The 22240-nt window shown below is 42.3% G+C and overlaps 1 protein-coding gene across 2 annotated transcripts in view; it reads left to right on the top strand.

Moving 5' to 3' along the window:
- CIB2 (calcium and integrin binding family member 2) overlaps positions 1–21778 on the top strand; it is a 37693-nt gene extending 15915 nt beyond the window's left edge. Inside the window, exons 1-5 of one of the 2 annotated variants that reach the window (XM_044283375.1) lie at positions 4044–4107; positions 6517–6628; positions 12076–12223; positions 15993–16188; positions 20605–21778. In XM_044283375.1, the coding sequence (XP_044139310.1) occupies positions 6551–6628; positions 12076–12223; positions 15993–16188; positions 20605–20626 (444 nt within the window). In that variant the 5' untranslated portion in view covers positions 4044–4107; positions 6517–6550 and the 3' untranslated portion in view covers positions 20627–21778. Of the gene's footprint in view, positions 1–4043; positions 4108–6516; positions 6629–12075; positions 12224–15992; positions 16189–20604 lie in introns of those variants that run through there. The other variant, XM_044283374.1, reaches the window with a different exon arrangement.
- The last annotated feature ends 462 nt before the right edge of the window (positions 21779–22240 follow it).

Raw genomic sequence — 22240 nt, 5'->3', positions numbered from 1 at the left:
TAGTGGAGACTACAGGTAGCAATAATGGCACACAAGTAGCCTCCAAAACTAACAGTCTACCATGACTAAAATTTCACAGGTAATTAACCGTATTTGACATTTGGAGAAAAGATCAGGAAAAACATTTCAGATTCATGGGAAGAAAGTCATAAATTCTAAGGTGAACAGCTTACAAAGGTTCAGCCAAACCATAGAAGCACACCAGGGGATGCTAAAAGTCCTATGGAGAAAGAGAGTCCGAGCACAGGTTGGCTATCTGCTGGTTCTTAATGTGGAATGAGAACCTAATATTGATAGCCTATATCAATATCCGATCATTGGGGGTCTGACACCCTGCACCACCGCTGATCAGCTGTGCAGAGTAGCACCAGCCTGGAAGTCAGTGCCAGAATTACACTGTCCACCATAGGCGTGCGCACGGGGTGTGCCGGGTGTGCCTGGGCACACCCTAATCAAGCCTGCTGGCCAGCGAATACTAAAGAAGCGCTTCCATTTTGGACCAGGAAGCGGTGAACGCTATGTACTTACCGCTTCCTGGTCCTCGGCAGCCAACAGCAGGAGGAAGAGGATCGTGGGTGGCGAGGAGCAGAGAGGTAAGTGTTTTTTTATTTTATAAAAAATGAGGCTGCTGGGGGCATAATGGAGGCTAATGAGAGGCATAATGGGGGCTAATGAGAGGCATAATGGGGGCTAATGAGGCCTATGGCGACTAATGAGGCATAATGGGGGCTAATGAGAGGCATAATGGGGGCTAATGAGGCATAAGGGCTGATAATGCAGGCTAATGAGAGGCATATGGGGGCTAATGAGAGGCATATGGGGGCTAATGAGGCATAAGGGCTGATGATGGGGGCTAATGAGGCATAATGGGGCTAATAAGAGGCATAATGGGGCAAATGAGGCATAATGGGGGCTAATGAGAGGCATAATGGGGCTAATGAGGCATAAGGGCTGATAATGCAGGCTAATGAGAGGCATATGGGGGCTAATGAGGCATATGGGGCTAATGAGGCATAAGGGCTGATGATGGGGGCTAATGAGGCATAATGGGGCTAATAAGAGGCATAATGGGGCAAATGAGGCATAATGGGGGCTAATTAGAGGCATAATGGGGGCTAATGAGGCATAAGGGGCTGATAATGGGGGTTAATGGCATAAGGGCTATATATATATATATATATATATATATACACATGACTTCAATGGAAGCTGCACTGCAGACACCAGCTCTGGTAACCAAATCCGGTGCCGGCCAAACTACTGTGAAACAGATGATCGTTGGTTGTGCAGGGTGTCAGATCCTTGCCGAACTGATATTGATAGACTCTCCCGAAGATCGGCCATCAATATTAAAATCCTGGAATACCCCTTTAGGAAAATCTTGCTTTCCCATGTGCACTGCACTAAGCGAATATCACGGAAGAACCTGTCAGGGGGTCCTTCTGACCTAGAGGGGATAGATGAGGGTAAACAAGCACCAGGGTTATATATACCAGAGTATCTGTGGTGGAGGGAACCAATGCAGCGGTCTACATTCTTTGTAAGTCTCTGGGTGCAGCTGATTCAAAATGGAGACAATGGAGATTAATCAGAGATCATCAAGGCAGGCATAATGGGAATAAAATATGGGGGGTTCAGCCCACGCAACCCAGTATGCAGGTGCACATTGCTATGGCGAAATACAGATACAAACGCAAAAACCCAAATGCAATCGCACTCTGCAAACCAGCACTCTGCTCTGCCTCTATGCTGGATGTTGAATGAGGCATTGGTGTACATTTTGGCCAAAGCGTAATAAGCCACTCACCATGTCAAGGTCGCCTTCATTAGTGGTCCCTAACACTAGTTCCTACCTGCGCTCCCTGGACTTTGTGTGGCTGTCATGGCCCATAACAGGTAGGAACTAGTGTTAGGGACCACTCATGAAGGCGACCTTGACGTGGTGAGTGGCTTATTACACTTTGGCCAAAATGTACACCAATGCCTCATTCAACATCCAGCATAGAGGCAGGGCAGAGTGCTGGTTGCAGAGTGCCATTGCATTTGTGTTTTTGCGTTTATAATCGGAATAAGCCTTTGCTTTAAGGTACATCCAGGGATGTCTTTATGGTCAGACTGCTATTCCTGTCCAATTCTGTGCTTACATGAGGCTGAGTCCTCTGCGTCTACAGAAAGTTCCACTTTCTTGATCTCAGTCTTGCAAAGAATCACATATGTACTACACTGCCTGTCCAAAAAAAAAAGTTGCCAACTGGATTTAACTAAGCAAATAGGTATGAGCCTCCTATTGGATAATTACTGCATGGGTGATTATCTTTCAGCTGGCAATAAGTTATTTAACCCCAACTGGTGCAATGAGTTGCTTCTCATTTCTTAACCTCCTTGGTATTCCCGAGCGTGACTCGGGGTTAATTTTCGCTGCCAGGAGCGGTAACCCCGAGTCACGCTCGGGGTAACATTGCAGAGTCCCCCCTCACCTTCTGCCGGCGATCCGGCGATGTCCTCCGCTGTGAGCGCCGGCCGGCATCTGACTTCCTGGTTCCGTTCCCTGCGAGCAGCAGCTGCGCATGGGGGCGGAACTGGGTGGAAAATTCAAATAAATATAAACACTAAAAGTGACACACACCCACATAAAATATGTTATACATTGTAATCTGAGAGGATTTCACTGTATAGCCTCAGATCTGACATTTGATTACTGTACAATGCCCCTTGCCTGCCATTTTACTGTCATTTGTGCCCATAAAATAAATTTATAACATGGCATCAAAAAAGCGCAACTTTACTTCAAAAGCGGTTTTGGACCAGTTGAGTGACGGCGACAGTGATACGGAGGTGCTCGCAGAACTGAGCGATAGTGAGTCGTGGGGAGATTTGTCGTCTGACACTGACACTGATCTGGCAAGTGACAACGGCGATGATCCTACACCTGACCTCAGCCATGTGAGCACTTGGTGCCCTATTGACTGCGATACCGAACAGGTAGCGCCCCCCAAGATTCCTGTTCACTGGGATGAAGGTAGATGTTGAGCGTGACAACCCTCTGGCATACCTGCAATTATTCCTCACTGAGAAGGTAATTGAAAAAATTGTCACGGAGACAAATCGCTACCAAGAGCAGCAATCCGCTACGCTGCATGCCACCTTTTCCAGAAGCAGAAAGTGGGAACCGGTGACCAAAGAGGACATGTGGCAGTTTCTGGGACTCATCATTCTTCAGGGGGTGATGGGAAAACCACTCCAGAAATGGTACTGGACCACCAATAAGTTACTGGCACCGTGATGTCAGAATACCGGTTTTCCCTCATCATGAAGTATTTCCACTTCACGAACAATGAAGAATTTGATGAGGCCACGCATCCTGCGCCCAAACTGAAAAAAAATCTGGGAGGTATGGCAAATTATTGTGACCAATTTCCAGCGGGGGCTGTCAAACTTCTGAGTGTGTTTTAATTAACACCCCATCCACCCAGGAGGGTCTATCAAGGGAAGTATACCTGCTCCCTGACACTTGGTTCTGGCAACTTCGGTCTGCCGCTCTCCTCACCCCGCTCCAGTTCATGGATGTAAACGTTCACCACGGACTGAGTCACATGTGCCCCTGCACCCAGTGGTGTGTAAACCAAGCAGCACTTGACCAGTGAGTGATTTGCTTCCATCGACAGGTCCCTCTAGGTGTATCTGGGGGGGGGAGATGTGTATTTTAAAACGTGCTTGAAAGCAACACCAAGAAGGACAAGCCATAAAGTTATAAAACTCAAACAAGTAGCAGGTGTCACTAAGATCTGCAGATCAGATTTTCTGTTACCCAGCTCTATTCTGTGCCATGTAGGAGGTGCAAAAAAGCCAGACTGAAAAGTTTTTTAGCCACATGAAACTTCAAGAATCAGATCAAGTCATGTAGGATGATTCTGTGATGCCTTCTGTTTGTCGAAATGCCAGTTATCACCACTTGTCCCAAACTGAGAGGGACAGAATCCTTGAACTGAGAGATCTGGTTTATCACTCCAGCAGATCACTACATGCCTAGGCCAAGATGTCAGCACTGTTCAAGTTACATGTCCTGGTGGTTCGGAGAACAAAGATGAACTAGAATGACAGCAAGAGGTACATAGAGGGGAACTTCTGCATGGACGGATTGTCTGATTAGAAGCATGGCGTGTAGTGATTCATTCTGTACTGCAAGTGAAATTGGACATCACATCCCAAGCTTAGGGTGGCAAACGGTGTATACACAAACCATCAGAAGGCATTTGCATGACATTGGGCTATGAGCCAGATGTCCAGCTACAGGTGTTCCACTGACCTCATGCCACTGCTCTCAAAGGCCATCATTGTGCAAAGCAAGAAGGCAATGGGGGTTGGAATGGAGGTTTATCCTCTTCAGCGGTGAGTCCTGCTTTTGTCTCGAATGGAATGATAGCTGGAGATTTGTCCTGAGACCATGTGGGCAACACCATGAAGAGACCTTCACAAGGGAACATCACACAGGTCCTATTTCCGGGATTATGGTGAGGGTTGGCATAATGTACAGTAGCAGACGCCTCTGGTATTGATTTCAGGTACACTAACAGCTTGGTGTTACATTGATTTTGTTGTGGAACCATTGGTATGGTTATTTTTCCAAAGTGTCCAAGCAGACGTTTTTGAACAGGACAACACCTCGCCACATATTGCTTGTGCTACTGTGAGCAGCTTGCTCAAATGCATTCAGCGTGGTAGAACATTCCTCAGAAAACCAGGTATAACGTCATACTAGTATGCTAAGGGGTTTTCCCGGGATTTTAATATTGATGACCTATCCTCAAGATAGGTCGTCAATATCAGACACTCAGCACCAATGGCGATCAGCTTGTTGAAGAGAAGGCCGAGCTCTGTGCGGGCGCAGTCTTCCCCTCATTGGTTACCTGCTCACCGTTGACATCATAGTGGTGAGCAGGTGTAATTACATGCCGTCCCATTTACTTCTCTGAGATGGCTGGTTCCTATACAGCGCAGACTTCTCTTCAACAAGCTGATCGGCGGGGGTGCTGGATGTCCAACCGCCACCGGTCTGATATTGATGACCTATCCCAAGGATAGGCCAGCAATATTAAAATCCCAGAAAACCTCTTTGAAGAGGACCTTTCACCAGGATACATGTATAGAAATAGTTATATTACCTAACAGTGCGGCCCCCGGTGATGTATTTCCGCGTATTATTTTTTCAAAGGACCCCCCCCTTTCGTCCGCTGTGGTCTCCGGTAGTTCTGGAGCCTCATATGCTAATACGGCGATTTGGTTCAACTAGGCAGTGACTTGAATTTGTCCTGGGCATGGTTATCTTCTCCCTGGCTAAGAGCGCATCCAATCAGAGCGCCGCGCTCTTAGCCAGGGAGAAGGAGCTCAAGTTCGAGATTTGCGAGAACTTGAGATTTTACACATCCTGAACCGTGCACCATCTTGTCCTCGACGGAGAGCATGAGGACTCCAAGATGGCGCACGGCTCGGGATGTGTAAAAGCTCAAGTTCTCACGAATCTTGCGAGAACTTGAGCTTCTTCTCCCTGGCTAAGAGCACTGCGCTCTGTATGGATGCGCTCTTAGCCAGGGAGAAGATAACCGCTCCAAGGACAAATTCAAGTCACCGCCTAGTTGAACCGAATCGCCTCATTAGCATTTGAGGCGCCAGAACTACCGGAGACCACAGTGGACGAAAGAACGGGTTTCTAAAAAATAATAAGCGGAAATACATCACTGGGGGCCGCACTGTTAGGTAATATAACTATTTCTATACATGTATCCTGGTGAAAGGTCCTCTTTAAGTGCATGTATATCTGCGGGTGCCACTCATACTCGATACAGAATAAATCGAGATGTTTGGAATATTTTGTTTCTACCTTTTTTATCATTTGCATATCATTAACATGTCCATCGATCCTGTGATTTGAATAGCATCAATCCACAATTTTTCCTTCTTGGTGTTGCAATTTCAGCTTTGAGGAGTGTATGTGTGTATATATATATATATATATATATATATATATTTATAATGTAAAATGTATATTTATAATCTAAAAGGAGTCAATTATAATTGTAGGAAAATCAGGATTCATGTGACTAGAAAATACTGTAGCCATCACAAAAATCTAATGCAGATAACATTCCTCTGTGCGGGCATATCATATTTCTACCAGGTCACTGCTACCTTGACACCGGACAAGGACACATTCTCAAATCTGCTGGATGACAATGAAATTAATAGACAGCAATTCTTTGTTATTGACATCTACGGGATGGGAGGCTGCTGCAGAAGGCATCTGACATAGCTTCCATTATGTAAGATAAATAGTCCTATTAGGGTGATACAAAGGAACATACAGTAGTTTATAGCATATTGCTCCGTGTCTGGACATCACTTTCTGGAATTTTGAATTCTTCTTTAGGTTATAACTATTTGCAAATAATTAAATGATGGTGTATGAATTAGCTAATATATTTTAACATTTCAGAGCAGATGTTGATGGGTTTCTTGCAGGTTACACGGAAGGTTCTATGAACTGGCTCCTAGTATGGTTCCAATGGATTATACAGATGACCCGGATGTCAAACTACCCATGCAACTTATCATTAATATGCCTGAACTGATGGTGAGATTTAGCCACTGAAACATGATTGAATGTCATAAAAAGGGAGAAAAAGAATGTTGAATTGCTGTGATTTACACAATTTAAAGGGGTTTCCAAGTATTTAATACTGATGACCTACCCTGAGGTTCTCAAGATAGGTTATCAATATCTGCTTGGTGGGTGTTCGATGTCCGGTACCCCCCTCTTACCAGCTGTTTGAAGAGGCTACAGCGCTCCTCGCATGTGTTCAAGCACAGTGCCATACATTGGATAGCGGCTGTACTTGGTATTGCATCTCTGTCCCATTCACTTGAATTGGAGTGCTCTGTGCCTAGGCCATGTGACCGATGAACATGGCATCACTGGCCTAGGAAGAGGTCTCCTCAAACAGCTTATCTGCAGGGGTCCCGGGTGTTGGACTCCCACCATTCAGATACTGGTAACCTATCTTGAGGATTAGTCATCAGTATTAAACACTCAGACAACCCGTTTAAGGAACTATAGTTAAAATCCATATAATTCATCGATGACCGTGATTGCATGCCATGGATATGTTTTGCTTACCATTAACACAAAGTGTCATCTTATAATGATTTTGGTATGTTCATTTTACTATTATGTATGGATAACTGTCGCTCTAACATGAGACAGAATTATTGATTAGATCAGCGATGGCCAATCTGCGGCCCTGCAGCTGTTGTAAAACTACAATTCCCACCATGCCCTGCTGTAGGTTGATAGCTGTAGTCTGGGCATGCTGGGAGTTGTAGTTTTGCAACAGCTGGAGAGCTGCAGGTTAGCCATCACTGGACTAGAGGAAGACCATGCTGTGCCATAACAAGCTTTCTGAGAATGTCTGCCATTACTAAGATCAGCTGAAAAGCCAATATTTAATCAATCAGAAAATGAAGGAAAGTAAAATAGATGTTAATAATAGTATCCTTTGTTTGGTCAGTCATGCAAGTGAAGGAAAGACAAATGCCACACATATGCATTTTAAGGATTGCTTTGTTAACACATGGAAACACGGACACGTAGAAACATAAATACCAGTGCTCCACCCTTTATGGTGTGAACCACTAATGGTTCCTGGAACGGTACCATGGACCATTGCAAAGTAAATAGTAAAAAGTTGAAGGATATATTATTCATTTGAAATTTGGATATGAGTGGCTCTACTTTGTGTGGGGAATTCTGGCTGGGTGCACGGTCAAATGTAAACCCCCATTTACTTAATAAATGCTGAAAAAAATGGAATGACCGACACTCACAATATACTAGAGTCACGCAGAAGATGCTAATGTCAGATTTAACATTTATTCACATCTATAACACACATAAAACATCTAAATTGGCCAATATGACTAAATTACAATAAAACATTACAATATAAAATACTGGACCACCTGAATCTACAATCGTAAGGTCTTGATGGCTAAATAAGTTACAATATACTGATGTTCAAAATAATCGCGGGTTTGTTGCAAAAGTTCGTAATCAGACTCTGATGGAGTAATAAATCAGATAGAAAAGCTGCTTCGAAAAAATATTTTCGAATGAATAAATATTTTCGAATGGAAAAAGGAGATGTATTGGGTATAGGGGTGCACAATGGCTGAATGCTTCCTCAGTTCTTACTTATATTCACACTCGAACTGTATTGCGGCGATAATTCAGATGAAGGGTGAATTCAATATGGTCGCTTGGTTCACTGCGATAATTTAAATGGAAGGTAAATTCAATCTAGCCACTTGGTTCGCAGTTTTTTCAGATAAAAATCGGTATAGGATCTTATATCTATGCACAATCTAACTCCTATGGAGTAATATTTTCGGATAGAGAGTACTTTCGATATGACTGCTTGAATAAAGCCAGCACAAATATCTAACTTACATAGAATGTGTCGGCAGATAAGAACCATTTGGCCCATCTAGTCTGCCCAATATACTAAATACTATGGATAGCCCCTGGCCCTATCTTATATGAAGGATGGCCTTATGCCTATCCCATGCATGCTTAAACTCCTTCACTGTATTTGCAGCTGCCACTTCTGCAGGAAGGCTATTCCATGCATCCACTACTCTCTCAGTAAAGTAATACTTCCTGATATTACTTTTAAACCTTTGCCCCGCTAATTTAAACGCTGGGCAACTTGATGTTCGGTTCAAGTGCTGTTGTGAGTCAGTATTGTGAGAGTTGGTATAGTACTCACGGTTTTGCAGTCCTGACTCTCAGTCCGTTTTGGCGCTGAATTCAAATCGCCTCCTGTTGCTGATATACAGGGAGTGCAGAATTATTAGGCAAGTTGTATTTTTGAGGATTAATTTTATTATTGAACAACAACCATGTTCTCAATGAACCCAAAAAACTCATTAATATCAAAGCTGAATATTTTTGGAAGTAGTTTTTAGTTTGTTTTTAGTTTTAGCTATTTTAGGGGGATATCTGTGTGTGCAGGTGACTATTACTGTGCATAATTATTAGGCAACTTAACAAAAAACAAATATATACCCATTTCAATTATTTATTTTTACCAGTGAAACCAATATAACATCTCAACATTCACAAATATACATTTCTGACATTCAAAAACAAAACAAAAACAAATCAGTGACCAATATAGCCACCTTTCTTTGCAAGGACACTCAAAAGCCTGCCATCCATGGATTCTGTCAGTGTTTTGAGCTGTTCACCATCAACATTGCGTGCAGCAGCAACCACAGCCTCCCAGACACTGTTCAGAGAGGTGTACTGTTTTCCCTCCTTGTAAATCTCACATTTGATGATGGACCACAGGTTCTCAATGGGGTTCAGATCAGGTGAACAAGGAGGCCATGTCATTAGATTTTCTTCTTTTAAACCCTTTCTTGCCAGCCACGCTGTGGAGTACTTGGACGCGTGTGATGGATCATTGTCCTGCATGAAAATCATGTTTTTCTTGAAGGATGCAGACTTCTTCCTATACCACTGCTTGAAGAAGGTGTCTTCCAGAAACTGGCAGTAGGACTGGGAGTTGAGCTTGACTCCATCCTCAACCCGAAAAGGCCCCACAAGCTCATCTTTGATGATAACAGCCCAAACCAGAACTCCACCTCCACCTTGCTGGCGTCTGAGTCGGACTGGAGCTCTCTGCCCTTTACCAATCCAGCCACGGGCCCATCCATCTGGCCCATCAAGACTCACTCTCATTTCATCAGTCCATAAAACCTTAGAAAAATCAGTCTTGAGATATTTCTTGGCCCAGTCTTGACGTTTCAGCTTGTGTGTCTTGTTCAGTGGTGGTCGTCTTTCAGCCTTTCTTACCTTGGCCATGTCTCTGAGTATTGCACACCTTGTGCTTTTGGGCACTCCAGTGATGTTGCAGCTCTGAAATATGGCCAAACTGGTGGCAAGTGGCATCTTGGCAGCTGCACGCTTGACTTTTCTCAGTTCATGGGCAGTTATTTTGCGCCTTGTTTTTTCCACACGCTTCTTGCGACCCTGTTGACTATTTTGAATAAAACGCTTGATTGTTCGATGATCACGCTTCAGAAGCTTTGCAATTTTAAGAGTGCTGCATCCCTCTGCAAGATATCTCACTATTTTTGACTTTTCTGAGCCTGTCAAGTCCTTCTTTCGACCCATTTTGCCAAAGGAAAGGAAGTTGCCTAATAATTATGCACACCTGATATAGGGTGTTGATGTCATTAGACCACACCCCTTCTCATTACACAGATGCACATCACCTAATATGCTTAATTGGTAGTAGGCTTTCGAGCCTATACAGCTTGGAGTAAGACAACATGCATAAAGAGGATGATGTGGTCAAAATACTCATTTGCCTAATAATTCTGCACTCCCTGTATAGCTTGATCCTTTCCCACGAATCTGGGTACTGCCTAATGCACAATTTATTAAAGAGGACCTGTCGCCTCTCCTGACAAGTCTATTGTAGTAACTACCGGTACTTGTATTCCCTATGTAATAACAATTTTGAAATATTCATTCTTATGACTATGTTGTATCATTCCTCTTATTATTCCTGCTAACAGTTTACTAATGAATTGCTAGCAGTCTGCTGCAAATGTCTATCTGAGTATTACCAGTTGATAGTTTGTCCCTTTACAGTCAGACTGTGCAGGGACATACCCCCAACTGGTAACATCCTTCTGGACCTTCATTGTAAACTGCTAGTAATCCATTCCTAACTTCTAACAGGAATAATAAAGGAATGGCACAACATAGCATCACAAGAATGGATGCTCCAGAATTCTTATTAGACAGGGAATGCAAGTAATTACTAAAACTGAGATGCCAGGAGAGGTGACAGGTCCTTATAGTATTTGGCGTGAAATATATCAGGAAGAATAATGGAGGAGAGACCATATTAGTAATGGTATTAACTAATACTGAGAGGAAGGCTAAAAGATCACTTTCAAACCAGTTAAAAAAAAATTAAACTACATGACAGAGGATAGGTTATCAATATGAGATTGGTGGGGGTGTCCGACTCCAGGCACCCCACCAATCAGCTGTCTCCTCACAGCAGCTTAGTCCCAATTACTTGAATGGGACTGAGCTGCGCCTAGTCTATGTGACTGATATACAGTGAAGTCATTGGCCTCGTATGAGGCCTAAGTGCTCATGGAGCGTCGAGGCCACTTTAAACAGCTGATCAGTGGGGGTCCGCCTCCGATCCGATCTCATATTGATGACCTATCCTGAGGCCATAAATATCAAAATCCCAGATAACCGCTTTAAAATGTTCTTGTAGGTCTCTGACTCTTATAAGGAATGTCGTTCAAGCTATGACTATACAAGAAAAGTCAAAAATGTCCAAAGAAGGCCAAAAAACAGTGATGGTCAGTTCGCAGTGTTCGCCAGCGAACACATTCAGGCTGCCATCTTTAGTAAGGTAGACTCACCCGTCCGGCAATGCACAGGTAAGCCCTTACCTGTACCTGTGCCTGTGCCGGGAGCCAGTCTGAAATCAAATGCAGTCACCGGGAGCAGGCAGTCCGAGAACAGCCCGATGAAGGCCCCCGGTGGCTGTTCTCGGAACTGCCTGCTCCCGGTGACTGCATTTGATTTCAGACCGGCTCCCGTCACAGGTAAGGGCTTACCTGTGCATCGCCGGACGGGTGAGTCTACCTTACTAAAGATGGCAGCCCGCATGTGTTCGCTGGCGAACACTGCGAACTGACCATCACTGCCAAAAACTATAAACAGATAAAAGTAAAACTGCCTTTCCAATTGTAAAAATGTTGTATGCTCCATTTTTTTTTTAAACAAAGTCTTAATAGACCTCCCATAGATGTGCATGACGCATCAGACGCAATATGTACAAAAGTAGAAGCATCCCACCAAAGGCCCCTTACAGCAGCACAGAGAGGCCATGTAACTGCTGCATGAGATCTTTAAACAAAAGTGACACCAATCTGTGTCATTCATTAGCGAGATACCTAACTGACCTTTTCTTTTCATTCCAGGAAAATCCTTTCAGGGAGAGAATTGTGCAGTCTTTTTCTGAAGATGGGGAAGGGAACCTTAGCTTCAATGACTTTGTGGATATGTTCTCTGTGATGAGCGAGATGGCTCCCCGTGAGCTGAAAGCAATCTATGCCTTTAAGATCTATGGTAATATATAGGTAGCATGTATTAACCACTTCCAGACCAGGCCATTCACCCCCTTCCTGACCAGGCCTAATTTTGCAAATCTGACATGTCACTTTATGTGGTAATAACTTTGGAACGCTTTTACTTATCCAAGCCATTCAGAGATTGTTTTCTTGTGGCACATTGTACTTCATGTTAGTGGTAAATTTGAGTCAATATGTTTTACCTTTATTTATAAAAGAAATCCAAAAGTTAATGAAAATTAGTTTTCTAAATTTGAATCTCTCTGCTTTTAAGACAGATAGTGATGCCTCATAAAATATGTATGAATTAACATTCCCCATGTGTCTACTTTATTTTGGCATAATTTTAGTAATGTCATTTTATTTTTTTAGGACGCTAGAAGGTTTAGAATTTGAGAAGCAATTTTAGAAATTTTTAAGAAAATTTCCAAAGTCAACTTTTTAAGGACCAGTTCAGTTCTGAAGTCACTTTGTGAGGCTTACATAATAGAACCAACCCATTAATTACCCCATTTTAGAAATGACACCCTTCAAACTATTCAAAACTGGTTTTAGAAATGTTGTTAACCCTTTAACCCCACAGGAAATAAAGCAAAATAGAGGTGAAATTTCAAAATGTAACTTTTTTTTGCAGATTTTCCATTTTAATAATTTTTTTCCTGTAACACATCAAGGGTTAACAACAAAACAAACCTCAATATTTATAACCTTGATTCTGCAGTTTGTAGAAACACCCCATATGATGTCGTATACTGCTGTTTGGGCACACGACATGGCACAGAAGGAGCGCCATATGGTTTTTGGAAGGCAGATTTTGCTGGAATGGTCTTTGGGCACCATGTTGCATTTGAAGAGGCCCTGAGGTGTCACCACAGTGAAAACCCCCAAAAAGTGACCACATTTTGTAAACTACACAAACTTTCTTTTTCACAAAAGATAACAGGAGAATATCCCCCCCCCCCCCCCCCAATTTGCTACCTACTTTCTCCTGAATAATGTAACAGCCCAATTGTGGTCGTAAACTGTTATGTGGGGACACGCCAGGGCTCAGAAGGGAAGGAGCAGCATCTGGATTTTCTAACATGGAATTTTCAGTCATAGTTTTTAAGAGCAATAACTTTTTTAATTTTTTGTTGAATGAGCTGCGTGAGGGCTTATTTTGTGCGAGACAAGCTGTACGTTTTTATTGGCACCAGTCACAATCAAAGCTGTTTGGTGTAATTTTTATATATATTTTACACCGTTCACTTGATAGTGTAGATCATGTGATATTTTTTTTATAGATCTGGTAATTACAGACTTAACAATACCAAATATGTCTATTTTTTTTGTCATGTTTTTGTGTTGGCATTTTCTTTGAACCATATTTTTTTCATTTTAGTTTTTTTGCGGGTGAGGCGACATTTTCTATTGCTAACATTTGGGGGTACATACAACTACATTATGCCTCAGCTGCGGTTGACACAACAACCACAACCGCGGGAAACTGTATGCGGCTCCCAAGGAGTCACGGCCATAACCGTGGCCGTGACAAGCGATGCCTGATCTGTATACATAATGCTCATTGAGTTACTGACAGGCCCCCCTCGGGGGGGGCAGCTGCGATCTCTGAATGGACGTTCCATAATGTCTATTCAGAGATAAACTGACCACTCAAGGACGTTAAGACTAGGTCTACACGACGACATGTGTCGCGCAACAATAAGTCGAGCGACACATAGGGCACAACTACTGTACACTGCAAGATGTGTTGCGCGACAATAATCAATCTATTCTTCTTATTTAACCACTTCCCGACCGCCCATTGACTATAAGGCTAAGTCTACATGACGACATTTGTAGCGCGACAATTTTTATAATGGTGTTGCAATGCGACATACTGCGATGCAAAAGTCTCCGAAAAATCCATCTTGAATGTTTTTTTTTGCGACTGTTGTGTCGCAGCATGTCGCATGTCCCAGTGCGACACCATAGATTACCATTATAAAAATTGTCGCGCGACAAATGTCGTCGTGTAGACTTAGCCTTATAGTCAATGGGCTGTCGGGAATTGGTTAAATAAGAAGAATAGATTGATGATGGCAATAATAGCAGGCAAGAGAACAAGTGCAATTTTGGTGCAAAATTCTGGTGCAAAGTAAGCCAACGAATCCATGGTATAAAGTTAAACTAGAGAACCTATAGGTGCACCAGATTTATTAACCAGCATCAACCACTGTGATAAATGAGGCGCATCTATAAACTGACTAGTCTGAGCTTACACAGTTTAAACATTAGTATTGGATTAGTAAATCTGCCTCAGTGTGGCAAAAACAGTCAATGAATATGTGAAGCAAGTCACTGGAAAGGATATTGGGTACTATATGCAGTATAGGGGGTCAATGACATCTCTACAAAAGCACAAATGATTGAAGACAGAGCAAGTGTGAGATATCTGGACAGTCTTTTATGTCTCCAAACAATACAATCAAGGCTGTTGGTTGAGCTTGTTGTTTGCTACATCATAGCAAGCTGGGTATTTATCAAATTAGATACATCTATTTTTGACAAAAAAAGTCCTGATTTTTGTCTATTGTGGGTTTTTTGTGACATTTGGTGAGCCTCGCCACTTTTCACAGTGGTCTATGTTTAAGGGACAAAAATGAGATTAGATCTGGCTTATGGCACATTCACTATGTGCGACTTTTGCAAACGTCACATCTCCCCGCCAGGCAACCTCCTGTTGTACTTGTAAACCACGCCACATATATGATTAAGGTGTGCCATTTCATAAATTTGGCGTAGACACACAAATCAAATACAGACTTGAAAATTACACAAAAACAACCGCAAATTATAAATGTCCTCCACAGTCCTTGCAAACAATATAACTGGCTCTGGTTGAATGGTACAATGAACTTCTCTCTGGAACTGATTTCTCTGTGGAATCGATTATAATCAGTCCTGTTTTCTGAAAGAGTTATACATATAAAAAGGTTAAGTCCTGAATCATTTTCTTAACAAAAGTCCTGCTTATAGATCTACAGTAAGTTTCTAGCATAAAAATAGTGTTTTCTTTGCTATTTGCGTCCACGTATCCTCCATGTTGCTGCTGGAGGCTGGCTCTGGCCTCCTTCCCTTTCTGTCATGTATAGTCCATACAAGCATACTGTATACTGTCTCCCGGCTGACCTAATGGAGGCCTCTAGCTGCCCCGGTGTCATTGAAGTATACATACTTACCTGTCTCTCTCTGCAAGATGGCAGTGACTGCTTCCTCTGGCTGCTCTTAAGTTCCTTCTATTCTCTGCAGGTGCTTAACGGAAAATGGACACATGCGCAGATGCATGGGATTCTGCTGTCTGTATCTGCGCATGTGCCGAATGTGTCCATTTGCCGTTCAGTATTTGCACAGAAGGTAATTAAGAGCAGCTAGAGGAGGAGGTCGCCACCATGTTGCAGGCCACTGATGCAGAGGGTGACAGGTAAGTGTATTTTTCCTTGCATGGAGCATGCATTACATTGGAAACTGGCCAAGAGCAGATCACTGTGCAGAGACCTGGTTGCGGGGACATTGACAGTGCATGAACAGCAGCAGTCTGCCTAGTAGATGGGCGTGCACATTGCTATGCACTTTGAACACCAGGTGGTGCCATACTGTGTAAGTAAATGTCATAACTCTGCACTGTTTCTTTTTTATGATCTGTACAGTGAATCTGAGGGGCAGCCCTCTCCTTATGCAGTGATGCCTAACAATGTTGACGATTAGTTTTTTTCCTTCTGTCTTAGATTTCAATACAGATAACTTTATTTGTAAATCTGATCTGGAGAAAACTCTCAATAAGCTGACACGAGAAGAACTTGAAGAGGAAGAGGTGACACTGGTCTGTGAAAAGGTTATCGAGGAGGCAGATATGGATGGTGATGGAAAACTGGCATTTGCAGACTTTGAGAATATGATCTCCAAAGCACCAGATTTTCTCAGGTATTTGAACCTCTGTGTAGAAGAACAACAAAATAATGGTCCAGATTTACTAATGTGTGTCTGCACCTCAACCCTGTCCAAAAAAGTGGTGCAATATGTCACTACTACTGTAGGTTTTCTGCAGTTTTTAAAGGCTGGGTCAAACAGGGGGCGGGGGCGGGGGGAATGTTGTGGCCTAAAATCTGACGCCATATTTATTATACAATCAGAGCCACTGTGATAAATCTGGTACATTTTAAAACTCCCTCTCAAAATGACTATATATATATATATATATATATATATATATATATTTATATATATATACACACACACACAGTCAGGTCCATGAATATTGGGACATCGATACAATTCTAAAATTTTTGGCTCTATACACCACCACAATGGATTTGAAATGAAACAAACAAGATGTGCTTTATCTGCAGACCGTCAGCTTTAATTTGAGGGTATTTACATCTAAATCAGGTGAACGGTGTAGGAATTACAACAGTTTGCATATGTGCCTCCCACTTGTTAAGGAACCAAAAGTAATGGGACAGAATAGTAATCATAAATCAAACGTTCACTTTTTAATACTTGGTTTTTAAATCCTTTGCAGTCAATTACAGCCTGAAGTCTGGAACACATAGGCATCACCATACGCTGGGTTTCATCCCTGGTGATGCTCTGCCAGGCCTCTACTGCAACTGTCTTCAGTTCCTGCTTGTTCTTGGGGCATTTTCCTTTCACTTTTGTCTTCAGCAAGTGAAATGCATGCTCAATTGGATTCAGGTCAGGGGATTGACTTGACCATTGCATAACATTCCACTTCTTTCCCTTAAAAAACTCTTTGGTTGCTTTTGCAGTATGCTTTGGGTCATTGTCCATCTGCACTGTGAAGTGCCGTCCAATGAGTTCTGAAGCATTTGGCTGAATATGAGCAGATAATAGCCTGAAACACTTCAGAATTCATCCTGCTGCTTTTGTCAGCAGTCACATCATCAATAAATACAAGAGAACCAGTTCCATTGGCAGCCATACATGCCCACGCCATGACACTACCACCACCATGCTTCACTGATTAGGTGGTATGCTTAGGATCATGAGCAGTTCCCTTCCTTCTCTATACTCTTCTCTTCCCATCACTCTGGTACAAGTTGATCTTGGTCTCATCTGTCCATAGGATGTTGTTCCAGAACTGTGAAGGCTTTTTTAGATGTCGTTTGGCAAACTCTAATCTGGCCTTCCTGTTTTTGAGGCTCACCAATGGTTTACATCTTGTGGTGAACCCTCTGTATTTACTCTAGTGGAGTCTTCTCTTGATTGTTGACTTTGACACACATACACCTACCTCCTGGAGAGTGTTCCTGATCTGCCCAACTGTTGTGAAGGGTGTTTTCTTCACCACAGTTGTTTTCCATGGTCTTCCGGGTCTTTTGGTGTTGCTGAGCTCACCGGTGCGTTCCTTCTTTTTAATAATGTTCCAGTTGTTTTGGCCACGCCTAATGTTTTTGCTATCTCTCTGATGGGTTTGTTTTGTTTTTTTCAGCCTAATGGTGGCTTGCTTCACTGATAGTGACAGTTCTTTGGATCTCCTCATGAGAGTTGACAGCAACAGATTCCAAATGCAAATAGCACACTTGAAATGAACTCTGAACCTTTTATCTGTTCATTGTAATTGGGATAATGAGATAACACACACCTGGCAATGGAATAGCTGAGAAGCCAATTGTCCCATTACTTTCGATCCCTTAACAAGTGGGAGGCACATATGCAAACTGTTGTAATTCCTACACCGTTCACCTGATTTGGAGAAATACCCTCAAATTAAAGCTGACAGCCTGCAGTTAAAGCACATCTTGTTCGTTTCATTTCAAATCCATTGTGATGGTGTATAGAGCCAAAGATGTTAGAATTGTGTCAATGTCCCAATATATATGGACCTGACTGTATATACACACACAGTGAGGAACAGAAGTATTTGAACACCCTGAGATTTTGCAATCATGGAGGGGTCTGAAATTCACATTGTAGGTGCATTCCCACTCAGAGACAGAATAAAATAAAACAATCAGGAAATTACATTGTATGATTTTTTAAGAATTTTTTTGTCTTGCACTGCTGAACATAAGTATTTGAACACCTGAGAAACAGCAAGAATTCTGGCTCGCAAAGACCTGTTACTGTGCCTTTAAAAAGTCCACCTCTACTCCACTCAATCTAACTTAGGAGCACCTGTCTGAGCTCTTTAAAGACACCTGTCCACCCCACAGTCAGACAGACGCCAACTACTAACATGGGCAAGACCAAAGAGCTGTCAAAAGACACCAGAGACAAAATTGTGGACCTCCACAAGGCTGGAAAGGGCTACGGGGCAATTGCCAAGCAGCTTAGTGAAAATAGATCAACTGTTTGAACAATTGTTAGAAAATGGAAGAGGCTAAAGACGACTGTCAGTCTCCATCGGACTAGGGCTCCATGCAAGATCTCACCTCGTGGGGTATCACTGATTATAAGAAAGGTGAGGAATTAGACCAGAACTACAAGGGAGGAGCTGGTCAATTACATGAAGAGAGCTGGGACCGCCGTTATGGTTTCGAATCATGCATTGCATGGAAGGTTCCCCTGCTCAAGTCATCACATGTCCAGGCCCGTCTGAAGTTTGCCAATGACCATCTGGATGATCCAGAGGAGGCATGGGAGAAAGTCATGTGGTCAGATGAGACCAAAGTAGAAGTTTTTGGTCTAAACTTCACTCGTCGTGTTTGTAGGAAAAAGAAGGATGAGTTGCATCCCAAGAACACCATCCCTACTATGAAGCATGGGGGTGGTAACATCATGCTTTGAGGGTACTTTTCTGCGAAGGACAGGATGACTGCACTGTATTAAGGAGAGGATGAATGTGGCCATTTATTGTGAGATTTTGAGCAACAACCTCCTTCCCTCAGTCAGAGCATTGAAGATGGGTCGTGGCTGGGTCTTTCAACATGACAACGACCCAAAGCACAACTCCATGTTGCTCAGCGACAGCCCCGAAACCTGACAGATCTAGAGGAGATCTGTATGGAGGAGTTGGCCAAAATCCCTGTTGCAGTGTGTGCAAACCTGGTCAAGAACTACAGGAAACGTTTGACCTCTGTAATTGCAAACAAAGGCTTCTGTACCAAATATTAACACTGATTTTATTAGGTGTTCAAATACTTATGTTCAGCAGTGCAAGACAAATAAATTCTTTAAAAATCATACAATGGGATTTCCTGTTTTTTTTTTATTTTTTATTCTGTCTTTTAGAGTGGGAATGCACCTACAATGTGAATTTCAGCTCCCTCTATGATTTCTAAGTGGGAGAACTTGCAAAATCGCAGGGGGTTCAAATACTTCTGTTCCTCACTGTATATATATATATATATATATATCTCCCATATCCCTATAACTGTACACAGTGATGTCAGGTTATCATTTTAATTATTTTCCTTGTATTCAGAATGTTACCTCTTTTTTTATCGTACTGAATAACTGTATTTTCGCTTTATAACATGCACCTGATTATAAGATGCACCTAAGTTTTAGAGGAGGAAAATCAGAAAATATTTTTCATCAGACCTCAGATCAGACCTCCAATCTTTATCAGACCTCGGTTCAGACACCCTCAAGTTAGAACCCCAAGCTTTATCAGACCTTAGATCAGACCCCCATTTAGACCCCCAATCTTTATCAGACCTCAGATCAGACCCCCAATCAGATGTCAAAAACCTTCAGACCTCAGATCAGACCCCCCCCAATTGGACCCCTATTTTTTATTAGATATCTGATCAGCCCCCTCATTCTTTAGCAGACCCACAAACTTTATCAGACCTCAGATTAGACCCCCAGTCCTCATCAGACCTCAGATTAGACATAAAATAAATACAGTAAGTGAACTCACCTCTCCTTCTTCGGATCATGTGCTCTTCCTGCTTTCACTGCTCCCTGGTCTTCTTCTGGGCCCCTCGCTGCACTGTGACCACAGCATCAGGTCATAGTGCTGCCTATGTGACACTGTACTCAGTCAGGACAGTGCAGTGCGGGGCCCAGGAAAAGACCAGGAAGCAATGTGTTTAGCAATCTCTAGCAGCGCAGCAGTCACCGCTACCTGCACTTCCAGCATACTGATGACCGCTTCCATAATAAAAACGTTCATTAGTATTTGCTTTATAAGACGCACTGCCATTTTTCGACCACTTTTGGGGGGGAAAGTGCGTATAGTAAAGCGAAAAATACAGTACTTTTATTTCCTAAAAATAAAAGGTTCAGAGGTTCTTTAAACTTTCCCATTAGTTTAGATTGTTAGAGTACAAGTTACTTGCAATGACCACTTTTGCTATTCCGTTTGCAGGATTACCTTTTTTAATTATTAGTATTTGCTGTTACTCATTTACCCCTTTCTTTTTCTTTTAGTACCTTTCATATAAGAATATGAATATGTTATGATTAAATGGAATCAATGGATCTCAGGCATCCACAGGACCCAGGCTCTCTAAACTGCAAAAAATATCATGGCTGTCTTTTCACAGGAAGCCAGTGTCACAACAGGAAGTTCAGTCTTCTTAAAAATTGAATGATGAATTTGCCTGCATTTTTTGTATTGTGGAACTTTTGTTATTGTTAAAGCAAAAAAGCAACAAAAAAAATAAAGGATTTTGTAGAGAATGTCACTACTCCAGAAAAAGGATGAAAGCTGACTATGCGGGGCCTTAAGACACGGATGTTCATACAGAACTGCATAATATATTACATAAACCATCCACCTGTTCAACATTATTTTAATGACTATTTTATACTCCTGTTAGTTTAAATATATACATCTACTCTCAATTACATGGAATACAAAGGGCTTATACCTGGTGGAGAAAAGAACTGTGATGAAGATTACAACAAAATGCCACTTTGAAGTGTCATTGACTGGCATTCATGATGTCTCAGGAATGGTAGAGGATAGAGGTACGCTACTAAAGAATGTATTGCTAGAGAAAAAGAGTGGAAAAAAGTAATAAACATTGTTAATATAGAGATATAATGGGGCTAAACAACATTATATTTTGTGAAATTAGAACCTGGGGAGATATGGTGGCCTAATGTAGTCACTTATATGTAATGAAAACCAGTATTGAATACCCTGAAGACTCCATTGGTGTTCCCAACAATTTCAGATATCCTCTGTCTGTCAAAATGCAGTGAATGGATATTTCCAAGTGGACGCATGAACTTGCTTTTAGTTTTTAGTAAAAAAATTCACGGAGCTTCATTCTATGACGGAAGAAAGGACATTTATAAGGGCTAGCTTGACAGCAAGGACAGTTCTTCTAATCCATGCAGTCTATGAAAATGGAAGGTCACAAAATAACAAAGGCCTCTTCAGTGACAAATCGGTGAACTTCTAATGAACATTGCTGGATGTGGGAGCCGTACGTAGAGGTATTAGGGATTCTCCTGGAGTTAACATGGTGCCTTTTATAATCATTGTGAGTTTCCGTGCATTTAAAGCAATGGATAACATTTGTTTCTTTGTTCTGAAAAGAATTGTATTCACTTAAATACATGAAATATGACTTGTAAGTAAAGAAAAATCTGTTGCAGAGTCCATGATTGCTGCTCTTTTTCTTCATCATACATTTGATCTGGAAAAACTCCTGAAATTGGTTTTTCCATAAGCTTGATTGGTTTTAGAATTAGGGGTGATGGCTTACCTGATTAGTGGGGATCTGAATGCCGATCCTCCACTGATCAGAGTGAAGGGGCCACAGTGCTAAGCAAGCATTCCACTGCTTCACAGCTCTTCTTCCGTAGACACCGTGCAAAGAACTGTAACACTGCTCTATCCACTTGAATGTATGTATTGTAGTTTCTTGTACAGTAAGCCGTCAGGAGCGAAGCTGTGAAGGAAAAGAGCCAAAGGGACCTTATGGCCTTTTATGCTGGCCGAGCATCGCCCAGAGGATCACCAACAAGCGTTTGTAGGAACGCTCGCTAGCGACTATCTGGCGGATTATCTGGTGCCGCCAACTACCCTATGAATGAGCAAAATGCTCATTCA

Source organism: Bufo gargarizans, chromosome 2 (assembly GCF_014858855.1).
Source record: "Bufo gargarizans isolate SCDJY-AF-19 chromosome 2, ASM1485885v1, whole genome shotgun sequence".
In the NCBI taxonomy this organism is placed as follows: Eukaryota; Metazoa; Chordata; class Amphibia; order Anura; family Bufonidae; genus Bufo; species Bufo gargarizans.
Note: the sequence above shows the minus strand (reverse complement) of the source record. Positions and strands in the feature narration are given on the sequence as shown.